The sequence below is a fragment of the Melopsittacus undulatus genome, chromosome 2 (genome assembly GCF_012275295.1).
Source record: "Melopsittacus undulatus isolate bMelUnd1 chromosome 2, bMelUnd1.mat.Z, whole genome shotgun sequence".
NCBI classification, from domain to species: domain Eukaryota; kingdom Metazoa; phylum Chordata; class Aves; order Psittaciformes; family Psittaculidae; genus Melopsittacus; species Melopsittacus undulatus.
The window spans coordinates 101,609,123-101,625,349 of NC_047528.1; the positions used below are offsets into that span (position 1 = coordinate 101,609,123).

At 40.9% G+C, this 16,227-nt stretch overlaps 1 protein-coding gene across 1 annotated transcript in view; it reads left to right on the top strand.

Annotated features, from left to right (window-relative positions):
* NME7 (NME/NM23 family member 7) overlaps window positions 1-16,227 on the top strand; it is a 97,147-nt gene that overhangs the window by 67,081 nt on the left and 13,839 nt on the right. The window contains exon 11 of the mRNA XM_031051354.2: window positions 11,641-11,748. Coding sequence (XP_030907214.1) covers window positions 11,641-11,748 — 108 coding nt within the window. The remainder of the gene's footprint in view (window positions 1-11,640; window positions 11,749-16,227) is intronic.

The following is a 16,227-nucleotide window of genomic DNA, read 5'->3' on the forward strand; positions in this document are numbered from 1 at the left end:
GATGGCAGTTCAGTGTCATGTGGAGCTGGAGTTTGTAGGTTTGCTTTGGTTCTTGATAGGTAGCTGCATGTATGTTGAAAATTGCTGTTACTGGTAATGACTGTCAGTCTCCATCAGGAGACTAAATGCTGACAAAGCCCTAGACCAAACTCCAGTGTGGTTGAGGCATGTTGGCAAGGTTACAGTCTGAAAAAACCCCATTTGTATTTGCCACTCCTTGTCTGAGTCCCCAGAGCTACCTGGCTTGAACATGCCAACAGTGCTACTTCTTCTGCCTAAATAAATCCTTGATGAGATGTCATTTGGTAAGGTAGATAATAAAAGATATTGCATTGTCTGCTATCAAGCCCACTACCACCACAGAGGCATGATGCTGGAGGAGTCTGCTGCTTTCAACCTCTGCAGAGAAAGGGCTGGGGACCTCTGGGAGAGAACTGAAACTGGAGTACATATGCATCTTGTTTGCAGTTGCTTAGTGGTGTTTTTTCCTCAGCTGGCTACAAAGCCCTTCTAATCTATGTAGGGTATTTTTGTAGTTTGTTCTGCTACCTGTCACTATGACATTTTAGTATCCTGTGATGACTTGGCACCTTCTTAACTGCAATTTCTGGACATTTTCATTAAGTTATCAGCATTTTGTCAAAGATTCTGTGTGCCCTCCTGGAAAGTATCATCAACTTCAGAAGCCTCAGGATTCCCATCTGTGTTCCTGTCTTTCCCTAATGTCGGGCTGTCTCTGACTTTGAGCTGGTTCTTTCTGGGCTCCTTGTGCATGGTTCCAGGCTGGAATAACTTTCCCTGTTTTAGCAAGAGGAGAATCATAGAATCATAAAGTAGCTTGGGTTAAAAAGGACCTTCAAAGATCATCTAGTCCAACCCCCCTACAATGAGCAGGGACGTCTCCAACTAGATCGGGTTGCTCAGAACCACATCCAGCCTGGCCTTGAATGTCTCCAGGGGTGGTGCACCCACCACCTCTCTGGGCAGCCTGTGCCCAGTATGTCACCACCCTCACCGTAAAGAATTTTTTCCTCATGTCAGACCTGAATCTCCTCTCTTTTAGTTTAAAACCATTACCCTCTTCCTATTGCAACAGGACCTGCTAAAAGTCTTACCCCATCTTTCTTAGAGATCTCTTTTAAGTGGCCCTGAATGACCACAATAAAATCTCCCCAGAATCTTCTGTTCTCCAGGCTGAACAGCACCAGCTTTCTGAGCCCTGAACGTGTATGGAGGGAGAGACTGAAAGGAAGTGGGGATGTGCTACAGTGCATTAACAGCACTGGTTGCTGATTTTCCTTGACTTCCTGTGCTACCATAGAGACCTCCTTGCTACTCCCTAGAATGGGTAACATGCCAGGGTATCCTGGAGCTAGATTTTTAGGCCTTTCCTTGCAAAGCATCACAGGGCTTTTTTGTAAGGGTTTAAGCCATAGTTAGAATATTTACTTTTTAAGAAAACTTGATTTCTTGGTCAAGCATTTTGCACCATTCAGTTCTGCAGACACATGAAGACATTTAGCTTAATCTGAAATCAGAGTCTAATTGTGTCTATAATAGGTGTGAAAGAAGCTTGGAAGACTGGCTTAGAGATCATAAAGGCTCCCTTTGCACTCAGACTGAGTGCATCCCAAAATAGTAGGTGGATGTTATTAAAAAGTGGTATTTTAAGTATCTGTGATGAACACAAGATTCTTGTAGATGCTGTGAGTTATATGAATTTGTCTGTTCAGCCTTGGGGGGGGGTAGTTTTTCAGACTGTGTGGGGTTTTGGTTATAACTGCCCATTTGCAGGTCTTGCTTTGCAAAATGAATGCTTGTTTGTATTGCATCTTCCTTGTTAACATTCTCCAAGTTTTGAACAGCTGCTATGTTTTAGACAGTGGTGTTACAGATTTAGTATCTCATACAGATGGATCATACTTTCATACATTCAGTATGTTTCAAAATACCATATCTTTATTGTAACTGTGTTTACATATCTTAAATAGATTAAGGAGAAAAGTTTTGTTTCTCACTACTGTAGAAAAAGAGGTATGTTTCTAACATACCAGCTGATTGTGTGATACCAGCCTGGTATGAACAAACTCACAATATAATTTTACAGTGGTAGGTTGATCAAAGGTAATCCGCAGGGTTCTGTCTAGTGCTTGTTTCTCCCACCTACACTGGATTAAAATGCAATTTACCCTGCCTCTGGGAGGGTTAGAATACTTCTTAAAAGTAAAACTTTTCTTCCCCTTTGTGAAAACACAGCCTTTGTCAGTAAAACGCAGGCCTGATCCTAGACTGTAGTCTCCTCCTGCGGTCAGAAGAGGTCTGCCATCCTTGGTGATTCCCTTTCTTTTGATTTTGATTTTTTTTTTCCCCTCCCTCCTTCTTCCTTTGGACTGTTCTGTTTCTGCTGTAGCTGCTGTGGTTTCTGAGATATAATTCATTAATACAGTTCATAAAGGCACAAGGGAGGAGCCTTTTTGAGAACATAGGGAAGAGCCTTTTCAAGAACATGATGCTTCTGGGTTGATTTCAGTTTACATGATCATTTTCTTTGCTTCCCCTATGTTCTGTTTGGTTACAGCAGACAGCAAATCACTCGTTTACATTGGACAGCAATGTTTTTGAATCTAGAAAAATTAATCCCTTAATTAATTGAGGCAAAACCCGAATTCTCTATAGCCTCAGTCCTTCCTTGGAAAAAGGGAGCAGTGTTTCCAAAAGATATGGGAAGTGCTGAGGTCAGTGTCTGGGAAAGAAAATGCTACTGTTGCTGCACTAAACAACTGTTTTCTCCTTCTCCAGTTACTTGGCATCCTGGTCACAGTGATCTTGTGTGTTTGAGCCTTGTCATTTACTTGAATTCTTCTTGATTTCTTTTGGAACATAGTAGTTTTGTAGTACTGTTACATATACTTCAAGTTATGGAAATAATATGAATAAATAATAAGAAAATAATAAACCAAGGTAGAATTTGGTAGAACAGGCTGCAAGGGCTTTTTCTAGAGCACTGTAGAGGGCAGTTAGCGAGAGTCAGCACACAAAGGTGCTTGTTGAAAATGTGCGATAGAAGAAGTTATAAGCATGCAGAAAAAGGACAGTAGAGCACTTTTCCATGTAATCATGGTGATTTTGTGATCTTGAGTATCGTGAAGTTGGCTGCAGCTGTCCCAGAAAGTTTCATATCTTTCAGTCAACAGCTTATGAATAATCAATTCCTGGATGTGTATGACTTTTTTTTTCTTATCCTAGAGGACTGCTTATTCAGGTTCTGCTTGGTTAATAACTTGGTGGCAGAGCTAATAATAACCGAACAGAAAAGGAGCTGCAGCTCCAAGTGTTTATGATGTACTCTTGATGATAAATCGGTACACAAAAGAGATTGATCTGAGTGGATCTGATCACTGCTGAAAAGAGGTCTATCAGTTTCTTGAGTGGGTTTCCCCTAAGAGGGATCAGCTGGCTTTCTAGGTGGTATAGCTGATATCCTTATACCATATGTAGCAATGGAGGGGGTGTGGACGGAAATTACCTAGGTGTTTTAAATGTCATTGTAGTAATACAAGAAATACATGCTCTGGTCAGAGCATATCTGCAGTTATTTTCTGCTTCAGCTACTTAGTAAGGGCTTCAAACTGGGTGAAAACAGATACTGGTGGCCTAAGCCTTCCCTTCTGTACAGGAAAGAAGTCAGTAGTGTGGTTTTGCATTTGTGATGATGGTGGCTGCTATTATTATTGCTCTTATTTTAAATCCTCCACTCTGCAATTGCTGAAAGCCATGAGAACAGCTGCAGTAATAGTTCATTTTGTACCACTGGTCTCATTGTCTGTGGACACTATTAACTAAACAAAGGCATTTAAAAAACTGGATAGAAAATGGTTAATTCAAATGCTGAAAACCTGCTGAATAACTTGGGGTGCTGCTTGCTGGTCTGTTTGGTTTAGGCGACATTCTCTGTTCTACTGCAGGGCCACCTGAGCAGAATTTTTAGCAGCTTCTTTCACTTACAGTATGATAGACTGCATCCAATGTGCACATGGGACTTCTCCTAAGAAGTTTTGCCTTTGTCTGCATCCCTTGACTTCCCAGATCAAATGACTAGAACAAAGTTGTGGTGGAAGATGGGTGAGCAGCAGTTGTTCTTCAGGTTCCCATGGCAGCTCTCAAGTTCCCATGGGTCACCCTGGCATGGCCTGAATTTTGCAGACTGGCTTATCATCAGAGTGCTTGCTATACAGGAATTAACGCAGCATTAAATCAGGGAGAGAGAATAGTGAAGGAACTGATCTTGAGTTCAAGACATCCGAGCTAATAGTTAGATGTAGTACTTGTGATCGTTGTGATCTGTGTTTTTTGTGCCCCTGGGAAAGTACTGTCTCCGTGGCTTGGTTTCTCACTCCAAAAAAATGGGGTCCACTCTGCGCCTATTTTCTGTTCTTTCAGGAACCATCTATTAGTATGTATGGGATCACTGACTAGTACAGCCAGTCCTGAACACAGCAGGAGCTTTTAAGAAACAGTTGTAACACTAATTATGAGTGATTCCTTCCATCACGGCAGGGCTGCTCACAACTGTGTGGGAAGAGATGGCAGCATTGCTGCCTTCAAGGACAAGCTTGCTGTTAGATTGGGGACGCTCGAGGGCACAGAGTATGCTGTCCCATGCTGAGCCCCAAGTGAGAAGGATTTATGGAGTTTGCAGCAGACTTGTGAGTTTTGTTTTTCAGTCCATCTGTGTCTTCTGTTGAAGAGGATGGTCCAAAGCTGGTTCAACTAGGGGTGTCTCTGGGATTTTTTAAAGCATTTTTTTCTTCTTTGCAAAGTGCATCACTCAGGGTTCTGGACTGCTTAAGCAAATATAAAATTTCATAGGAAAAGATAATTTCTAATTGTTCTTACCAGGAAAACTCAGCTAAGGTATTTGCTGACTAAAAATAATGTCTTGCAACTTCATAGTGACTTTCTCTGAATGCTCTCCAGATATTTTGCTAACATGAATTAATGAAATCCCAAAATACCCCTTGCAGGCTAGTACTTTTTTATTCTTGTTTCACAGGTGAATTAGTAAATGGATGAAATTCTAAATGCCTTGAAGGTGCTGGAAAAGCATCAGTAAGACCAGTATTTCACCTTTAAAGCTTAAAGTAAAGCAGGTAATTTAAAGTCTAGTTACAACTGTGCTTTCTGACATCTTATGGAATTAGTTGCTTTTCAGTTGTTAAATGTTTCTCTTTTCCAACTTGTCAAGTAATATAAATATCCCTTATTGCACCCAGATAATACAACAAGATAGCTAGCTATTTTATCTTTATTCCTATTTTGCAACCAACTCACATTTGGTATGTAAGTTATCCTCAATGCTTCACCATCCAATCTAGTTTACACTTCACTCAGAAGTGTGGCTGCTTGCTCTTATCTAAATTCAGCCCTTTGGCAACGGCAGATAGGCAGACAAATACGATGGTAAATAAGTTTCAGAGCAGGGCAGTTTTCATTAGAATTGCGTAAGCATAAACCAGAAGCACCAAGACCAGCTTTTCTCAGGCTGGCAAATGTGCCACGTTTGCTGCCCACAGCAGAGAATCTGCAGAGAGTTGGTGCAGCACCTTTGGGCTGCCAGAGAGGAGGAGTGGTAGGGAAAGTGTGGGAGTGAAGCAGAGAGAACCAAAGTGCCTCAGGGGCAGAGCGTGAGAAGGAGACAGTGTAACAACTTCTACAGACCTGTGAGCTTCTGGAAAACTGCCAACACTGGAATATGGAAGATAATTTTAGGTCCCTTACCAAAACTTCCAAGAGCCACAGGCCTTAGAGCAGTAGTTCAGAGGTAGGCAGGCTTTAAAATAAACAGAAAAGATGATGGATTTTTTTTTCTTTTTTTTTTCTTTTTTAACTCAGATCTGAGTAGGCATTTGTAAGAAAATAAACTGTGGTTTGGTTCCTTGCTGCTATTGTTGCAGAACCTTTTGATTAGAAAGAGGTGATGCTGGGCTGCACTGTTCAGAGCCTTACAACTAAAAGTTTGGCTGCTGTTGCCTGGATCAGGTTAAGTTAATTTGCTGAACAACCCTTTACAGCCACACTGTTTCAAGTGCATAGCTATACGCTCACAGACTTGACTCGGATAAAGATAGGATAAACTTGTCAGGACAGCCATTAAATGATTGGAGGCATAAATATTTTGCCATCAGGAGAAGACAACCTGAATGTCTAGGTCAAATGCACGGTGCTCAGGGGACAGAAGATTAAGCTAAATATTACAAAGACTTTCAATGCAATCTTCTTAGATTCTTGAGAGCCTGTGTACCAGTTTGTTTTGTGATAATGATTAAAAGATGAGGGGTGGTTAGTGTGTGTGTATGTTTGGAGGAGGTTGTTGTAGTTTGATTATTTTTTGTGATATGTGGGAAGTACAAAAGACTTTCTGATAGCACTGACTTCCTTGGAAGTGTGCGTAATGCTGTTGATACTGACTCCATATTTGTACAGGATGTTGGTGCAGCTCACATGAAACACAAAAGAAAAAATGTGGCACTGTCAACAACGGACTTCTATTCTGCGTTGATTTGCAAAAGGAAACCTTTTGCATTCTCTTTAACATTGACCAAGAGTTTACAGTGGTAACAGCAGCACCTTATGTAGATTTTTCTCTGTGTAATATAGACAGAAGGCTTGACACCACATTTAGGAATGATTAAATGGACCTTGAGTTGATGCAGGAGTAGAAAATTGTTCTGTGCAGCAGCTGATGCTGAGTGCAAGGTGGCTTATTGCATGAAACTGGGAAACATAACCAAGTCAGAGCTTAAGTGACTGGTAGGGAAGGGCACACATCAGAATTGGTTGGCTAGAGTTTGTAAGGAGTAGGAATTGCAAAGAAAATATGTCAGTCAAGGTGAGGCAAGTCAGCCCTTGTGGTATCATGCACAAGATCACCTGTGACCACAGATTTCATTTTGACAGTTAAGCCTTTGTCTTTGGACGGGAACCTCTATGAAGGATATGTCAGACTGGTCAACTGAGGTTGCTCCAACAGTAACAACAATGTGAAGTTGTTTCTTAGCTTGAATTAGCATTACAGGAGATGCTTATCTAGTATGGTATTCTGCATGACAGAGAATGTGTTGCTTTTACCATTTTACCTCTTACTGATGGCTTATGTAGGAATGAATATTTTGTACATCTCCCTGCTGCAGCCAGCAGTGTGTGATATGAGTGGTGCTAAAATCCCCTGAAAGTAAAAGCCAATTGTAGAGCTGTGATGATGGGAGTAGAAGAGAGAAGCACTCATCCTACTTACCTTACATAGCTGTTGTATTGCAGGAGTCTCATTTTTTTTAGCTGAAAGGGCTTATCAGCCTCCACGCAATACAGAGGAAGCTCAGGTGCCTCACTTGGACTTGGTTGAAGCAGTCAGCTTTCTGATGGCTAATGTTCAGATAGACAAATTCCACAGTGAGTGGTGGAATTTACATTATTTTGTTTGTTCACAGTTAATGTGTGTTCTTTTCTCTTGACAAGGGTGTAGCTGGTCTTTAAAAGGAGAAAGGCACTTGCTTGTTTGGCTGAGGCTGGCTACTGCTTTCTGGATCAGTTGGCACCCTCAAGGGAAATGAGGAGTCATCTCTTTCATGACAGCAGTGGAGCATGGAGAAATGCAGAACAGAAAGCTTCGTGAGTGCAGGGTGGGGAAAGCAGAGGTGGGGAGACCAAGTCAACATAGAGCCTTCAGAAAGAGTGATGAATGAAGAATATTAAGATGAGCAAGGAGTAGACACACAGGGCTTGGATAGAGAAGGAAAACAAGATATTTTACTGGGGGCTTAGAGAGGGCTGTGCAGTTTATTGCAGCCCATGAATGGTGCTGGCCTGAAAGTAGATGTGAAAGAGTGAACCTGCCTTGGGAGCACACCATAGGTAGCAGACAATTTGATCACAAACTCTTATTTTTATTCTAATTCATTCGAGAGGACCCATAATGAATTTTCAAGGTTTCCTTGTTCTAGTTCATGTTCAAGTAGAACAGAATTTTAGGCTGTAAAAGCTCATTTGTGTAATTTTGGTGCATTGAGAGTTTGTGCTGTTTCCCAGTGATGAGGAAGGGAATGGTTGCTGCACAGTCAATAGTCGCCTCCTTGGCTTTTCCTTAAATGCCATTTAAGCAACAAAGCACACAGAAATGTTTAAAGGCAGTGAGGCCTTTTGGCCTTTTTAGATACCTTATTAAATATTCATGGCAGATACTTTTTCTTGACATTTTCTTTAAATCTGAAATTTTGACTGGAATACACATTACTTTGTAACTTCCCATCCAGCCCAGGAAAAGACAGACATTTGAAGGAAAAGCAGTTAATGAGCTTTGCTTATGAGTAAGTTTATGGTATTTCAGTCTCTTTTTGACATATTACTGGCACTGGTGACATTTATTTCCCTTCACTCATATGGAAATAGAAAGATTTTAGAATGTGCTAAGTACTTGATACAGGCAGTGTTGCACTGGGCACAATTATAGAGTGATAGATACATGAAGTATATCTGTAACTTGTGTAGGGCAAGGATCTTCAAAGGGCTAGGTGAAGATCAAAGCCCAGCCTGTAGGGTGTGATCAGATAGCTTGCTGTAAAAGACCGAAGTGGATATGAAGCCTTTTGGTACAGCAACACTGGTTTATTTTGCTGCAGACAGTGTATTCTTTGTGAGATGCAAATTTGTGGCACCTCCATTTATACCTGCACATGAAGTTCCAGTGCACGTTACCCTCCTTTCATGCATATGATAGAACTGTAGCTGCTCTTAACTCCTGCATCATCCCACTCTCAACTCCTTTCAAAAAAGTTTTTGAAAACTGATGCACAAAGCACATACTCCAGAAAATAAACTTAGTGGAAAGCTTAGGAAAAAGAGGTTTTGAATCTCCCTGTTGTTGCAGATGAAACCCTGTACATACACAAGGACAATTGTGTCTGATCCATACAACTCTTTGTATCTCCATCATTTACAGAGGCCTTGTTCCCTGAGGGTTCCTCTTTAGCCTAGTAAAAAAAAGCAATGGAATAGCAAAATTTTGGAATTGTCAATTATTGTCCTTTGTTTGGCTGTGTAAATATAAGCAGAGACTGCTTTACCTCTTGTCCTGTTTGTTAGCTGAGGACAAGAAAGACTTCTTTAGATTTTTACTAAGCAGGTGCTAACAGTGTGAAGTGCTGGAGAACCGATCTTTGTGTACTTCTGATCTACTGCAATCCTAGACAGAACAGAATGGTCCCTTTTTGTGCAAGATGGCTGATGAGTTTCAGGAGGGCAAGCGAATGTGTAGCAACCTGTGTTGAAAAATTGAAGGAACTGCAACAGTAAGAGTTTTTGCCAATGTTAGTGGGAGAGAGGGAGTCTGAGAGAAAAAGCATGAGGTCTTCTGTTAAGAAGTCGTGAAACAGAAATGAGAGCTTAGGAAAAATTGCAGGTCACAAGGCTATAGCTGCATTTGGGAAAGTTTCATAAGAAGCGGAATTTTTGGCTTTGTTGAAGGATGGAACAGTTTGAACAAAAGAGTGTGATGGATGGGATATAGAGTATGAAATACCAAGGTTTAGCTTTTTAGATCTGAGCTGTTTCTTGCTAAAGTGTTCCCAAAGATTTAACAGTCACAATAATTTTTTCTAATATGCCCAAACTTTCTTTAAAGTAATGGGAAGCTGAGTGCTGCCGCTGGCTTCCTGACAGCTGGTTGTTACAGGAATCAAGAGTTGTTTCAAGGAAGGCTTGATTAAAGTGTCACATTGCTATAGTTAACTGGCATGTGACTTATGTTTCTCCAGCAGACTTTCTTATCACAAGCCTTTATGAGGACCATGTAGAGGAGGTTTTTTTTCTCCTTGGGCATTTTTTTTTGAAAGTCAGACTCTTGAACTATCTTGTATCTTATTCGAATATCCTTGACATCGATACCCAAAGATCCTGTATAACCTGTGACATACACACAGTAACAATGGGGAACTGAAACTTCTGCTCACAGAATGTTTTGGTTTAGGCATACTTCAAGCATTAAAGCAGTTTAATTGTCTTCCTGGTGAGTAGCAGATCACCACAGGTAGCAGATCTAGGTTACTAGGTAACAAATCACCATAACTGTTAATTGTTATTGCAGGAAAATATCTAGGACTTGCTGGGCTAAAATAAGATCTTGCTCTGAAAATTGTCTTAGTTCAGTTATGAGACATGACAAGTGGGTGAAGTTGGAAAGTGGGCAAAGGGTGTTGTCAAATAATGCTTTTGGGACTAGCTTAAAACGTTAACTGCCATGCCAGAAGAGAGTGGGCATCATGCAAGTGGTTCTCACCTGTACCTGTGCAAAACTTTCTAGCTGAGCCAAGAGCCAATACTGAAGTCACTTTGAACCCATCTGACACTGAAAGTTAAGAAATGCTTGGATGATCCAGTCTGGTGACTCGGCTGTGAGGACGGTAACCTCCAGTTGTGACACCAAAACAAACACCTGGGAGTGGCACAGTGAAACCCAGCTGGCCACTTCCAAAGTGATTACACCCTAATGTACTCAGTGCCTCTTCAGAAAGGGGCTGATGTATGTTCTGTTGGCAAGGAAAATGCTTCTTTTCTCAATTCAGTAGCTGTAGCATGAGCTTGCCTTGAGCCTGACCCCTCAGAGGCAGGAGTGCTCAGGAGGCACTCATTGAAGAATGTCCTAATGGTTTTAAGGAGGGAAAATTGTGTTAATGCCATCACCACTGAATTTTAATAGGAAGCACACTGTGTATGAGGTAGACTTGGAGAAATTCTCCAGGGTGTTGGGAAGAGAGGCCCACGAGGTATAGCACAGTTGAGACAGGAAAGGAGTTAAAAGACAACAATACATGGCAATAGTGTGGAGAAGTACAGTGGAACTGCATTTTGCCTTCAAAGAAAGAGCATGGTGGACAGGAGAGCCAATGAAGGCAGTCCTCTGTGGGATAAAATAGGAGATATACCATCACAAAGAGTCAGGAGAAGAATGTTATGAGTGGTGTCTGCTGTAGTAAGAAAAACACAGAGAGGTCAAGGACATACTTATTGATGAAGGCATTGTTGATGAAGAAGAGTATTGAAATGTCAACTTCAAATAAATAAGAGATAGAGAGAGTCTGGACTGATCCTCAGGAGGGATCAGATGTTGGCACTAGTCACAATATCAGAAAGTCACTGCAGAGGAGAAGACCAAGAGTCTATTCAGCAGCCAGGCTTCACAAATGTCAGGTTCTGAAGCAAATAGTTCAGTGTTGGGGAGGTGGTGTACTTGTGTCTGCTCCCCAAGGGCTGACATTCTGTTCTTGAGAGCTGCAAAGGTGTTAACTAGTTGTATTAATGCAAGTAACAGGAAGATGTATCTGTAATATGAAGAGTCCTGCATGTCAACCGCAGTGGCTTGATTAGCCAGTTTCAAGCAGTTAGTTTTCACAAGTCTTGGTCACGTTTTTTCAACAGCTGTGTATGTGTGTAATGCAAGCTGGAATTTCTGTCTTCGTTTTCTTTTATAGCATACTACACATATTTTAATAGCACAGTAATGTTTTACTTTATAAGACTCTATTGCATTCACAATATAAAGGAGCAGTGTGGTTCAGAACAGTCTTCTGGTTTTGTTGTGTTCAATAGGAAATAGCTCGTCATCTCCGTCCTGGAACTCTGCGTGCTCTCTTTGGGAAGAACAAGGTTCAGAATGCTGTCCACTGCACAGACCTGCCGGAAGATGGACTTTTGGAGGTAAGACCTGCTAAACAAACCTGTGTTTTTATGTCATGGAAAGTTTTAAAGTGAAAAACTATACTTGTCACTTTTTGAAGCTGTGAACATGTTTTGTATGTGGAGTAGCTGTATTGGGGACCAGCCGAGAAACAAAAGCAAAGAGTTTATTAAGGGCATTTAACTCAATTAATTATGATACTGTAAAAAAAATCACTCATGCAATTTCCTTGAGTGAATATAGTACAAGGAAGTATTTAATGAAATGAAAGTCAAGAGTCTTCTCTTGGCCAAGTGTGTCCTTGAGACTGGATGTCAGCACCTAATTCGGCTCAAGCAAGGATAACTTCTTAGCCCTTTCTTGGATAACCACCGTGATCTGGATTGTCTCTAAAGTGAGCTTGTGTGGGGCTTGGAATATTATAGACACAGGAATTCAAATTCTCCAGATAGGGTCCAGGTTTATCTGTAGACAGTCATAATTCTGCACATCAGTTGATATTTCCTGTGGTTTATATTAACTTACTAATTATTATCTGATTTTGGTTTTGTTTGCTTTCTTCAAAGTCAAATAAAATGGGAAAATGTTAAATTGAGAGAGTATAAAGACAGAAATACTCACTGTTAAAACCAGAATGAGCTCACTCAATTCCGTGCCTCAAGACTAACGTCTGTACAAGGGTGTTGGTGCGGTGTGTAAATATATCTTGGATGGATCTCTCCATCAATGCAGATGTTTTCCCAGCACATGCATAGCTTCTGTTTTACTGTCTCCATGTATTTGCGAGTGCTTTGTTGTCAGCTGATGATAGCAGAATGATGGAGCAGCAAGAATTTTCCCAGCTTGGATACTTTTACAGTGCCAAAATGGTGTTTTCTTTGAGGGGAGAGGAAGAGCTAACTGCATTGCCATCTCCCTTTATGAAATAAAATCCGATCTGTGGGTTAAAGTGCTGTTTCCTTGGAAATTGCATCTAGTTTAAGGAATAGATTACTGAAATCCAACACTGAGAGTGGCAGCCAGTATCAACAAAGCTGCAGCTTTTTAAATCACTTCCAAGCTGCCATTAGAATATAGATGATAACTTCTAGTTTATGCTCAAAGGGACTAGATTCCAATAAGCGAACAAGTATTTGTCACCACATGCGTAATCTCCCTCTGTCATGGCTTTTCAGTGGCAGCAGAAAAAAAAGGCAAAAGCCTACAGGGGAAAAATAAAAGCATTTCAGTACTTTAGCAGAATTCATTCTTGCATGTGTCCACAATGTGTCTCTTATGCTGAGGCAAAGTAGGTATAAGTCCATATTGCTGGGGTTTTAAATTGATTTTATTGTTCAAATTGAGTTCACAGCTACTATAATTGAGGTGGGTGGAACAGAGCAGTTGAATTGCTTCTCCAAAATAAAAATTGAGACTGGAGTTTTTTCTTAAGGTCTCCACTACATGTGTTTGTCCTTTAAATCCCACAGCTGAATCATAAGCTAAGTTCTTGATCTAGTATTACTTTGGCTGCACATTTTGGAGCTCCCATTGCAGACTGGTCATTTTAGCAGTCATTTGTTGATTGTATTTTTTTGGGGTGGGTGGTGGGGTGTGTGTGTGAAATATTTTTTTTCCCCTGGCATAAATGTACACAGAATGTGGCCCTTCATCTGTAGTTTCTTTTATAACATTCCAGAAGTTGTAAAGGACATTGACTAACGTTCTTTAATGAGTAAATAAAGAAGTGAATGTTTCATTCTGATTGTTTGGCAGATAAGCATTATAATGTAAACTATAGAAACGTTTTTACTGCTAGCACTTTAATTCTTGGAGTGTCTTTAGATCTGTGTTCTGTAAGAAATGTAGTTGCCTGAAAACTTAGGTAAGCAAAATCAAAAATACAAAAGCAAAAAGCAAAAACCTCTGAATTTGCCTTAGTGCAGAGGCCTGTCACAACTGATGGAAAAGAAATGGTACATTATACACAGAGATCACTCTTGGGAAGGACTTTTTCCTTGTTAAGCTTTTCTGTAGAACTCAAACCCACTTACAGAGGTCTCATTTGCGGGCAAGCAGTTACCAGGTGTTCCCCCTCCCTCAGCCCCAGTAACTGTAACAGTGCTGTATGTGCTGGGCTAGAGCAGAGTGACATCAAAGATAACCATAGAAGGAAACTAAGGCAGACATTTTTAAGTATGCTGTTCAGTAAATGATAGTGAATGTTTTCATTCTTCAATGGATAACTGACTTCAAAAGAGCAATTATTCTCAGCCTTGGAGGAATTCAAGTGAATTCAGAGATAGGTAGGGCACTTGTCATTGAGGAGAATGACCTTGCCTGTGGTAGCACAGTGGAACTTTTTTGTTTCCGTATGGAGTTAGGGTATGTTCATTATGTCCATGTTCTGGTAGGAGATGTTGCTGAGATGGTAATGCTGCAGTTGCTATAAAAGCTTTACAGTACCGTTGTAGGACAACTGATTAGTAAAGGAGGAGTCTGGAGTAAATTTCAGAGAGAAATCTAACTTAGTAGATTTATACTATAAAGGTGAAGGATCCTTTTTGAAGCCCCAAAGAAAACTGGTTCGTCCTTTGCAGTCTCTTTGCTGTCTTCAGGTGGCACTGTTTTTAATACAGTGGTAATACTCTGCTGCAGTTAGTACCCAGTATAGCTCCAAAAACCAGCCTATATACAAATTCTTGCACTCATGGTGAAAGGCAAGTGTGGCAATCTGAATTCAGGCACAAGAGCTAGGAACTCCAGGGTTTCCTTTCTAACTCTCATGCTGATTTTATCTGAGCTTGGTTAAGCTACTTTGCAAATTTTGGCTTTGAAGTGTTTGGCTCTGAAGTTCTGTATGAATATGTTCTGACTTATATTTATCTTCTCCAAAATAAAATACTAAATGCAACAAATTTTAGAAAGCAAACTGCAGAATCATTCTTAGAAATTATGACAAGGTTTCTAACACTTCACCCCCACCCCCTACTTCCCACTACATATATGTTGGTTTGGGTTTTTTTGAGGGGTGGGTTGGTTGGTTTTGGCATTTTGTGGGGATTTTTTTGTTTTGGTTTGTTTTTTGCATGCTTGGCTGGCTTTGAGTTGTTTGGTGGTCGTGGTGGTGGTAGTGGTGTTTCGGTTTGGGGTTGAGTTTTTTTTCCAGAATAGAACATAGCTCAGTTACTCTTCTGAAACCCAGTAGGCTTTCTTGGAGAGAGGATGCTGTGAGTAAGCTTTCTGAAACTCTTGGTAAACCAGAGAGGTGGGCCTTAGGGAGCTGTTACCTCCCAAAAGCAGGCAGAGCCACTGTGATACACCATGAATAAAGTTGTTTACTGTCTTTGATTCAAAGCTTCTGTACAACCTTGAGCATGTTTGACCACTTTTCCAGAGACAGGAATCCATCCCATTTCCAGTGCAGCCTCTCAATACAGGTCTAAGTGCTGCAGAGTGGAAGTCCCATTATTTCTGAGCTTGAATTGAGCCCAGTGGGTTCCTGCAAAGAAAGCCTTAGCTGTGTCTGTTGGGTGACATGTGGAACACTTATGCTGTTAATGCTAAAGCAGCTTCCTAGAGGTCTCTGCCACAGTCCTGACTGTTGTGGCCCATGTTCTTGTGAACGCATCTGCAGGCAGGGTCAGCAGTGCCCAAAGAACCTTGAAGGCAAGATGGGGGAACTGCTGCTGTTGCCATTTTGTGGAAAAAAGCAGAATAGGTTGGTCTGTGTGTTGACTTTGTGACTTTTGAACTTCCAGAATCAAACAGAGATGGGAAGATACCTGATTGATCTATCCTGTCATGGGTCTTAAATGCACAGTATTATTGGAAGCACAATAAAGGTGTGCTCCTTCATAGAAGAGAACACACCAGTGCTTTCCCAGGGCTCAGTTAGGTATCCTTAGTGTCAGACAGTGCTTATTTTAAGATTTCTCCACCCTTCTCTGCAGTTTTAATGCCCCATAGTTAATGATCAAGCTGAAATTTGAGAAGTGTTTGTAATGGTGACTGCTGTCTGATGGCCCGCAAATGGAGATTTCTTAGAGGAGATGAGACAGATAATTGAGGGCTAGATCAAATCCTTGCTAAAGTTAATAACCAAACCCTAGGTGACTTTGGTGGTTCATACTCAGTTGACAGTCACTAGGAAGGGCAAGGTGGTGACCTTTCTCCCCAAAATCACAACCAAGGAATACTCGGGGAAAGGACAGAGAACAATGCTGTCTCAGGGACAGCAAGGACTAACTAAATAAAGATCAGTTTGTGCACCCAGCTTTAGAACACTATGTTTAATTAATGTAGTACAGCAGTTTTCCAATATTTGTTTGTTAAACCTCTTTTCCATGCACCTGGATAAAGGAAAGTTCACTTCAAGTCTTAAAGAACCGTCAAACAAACAAACAAACAAACCCCAGAAGCGAACACTGGTATTTGCTCCCACCAGTTTGACCCTTAACTCCTGTCCATGTTCTACAAACTACTTAAATTTTAGGCAGTGATTACAGCATACCATAATT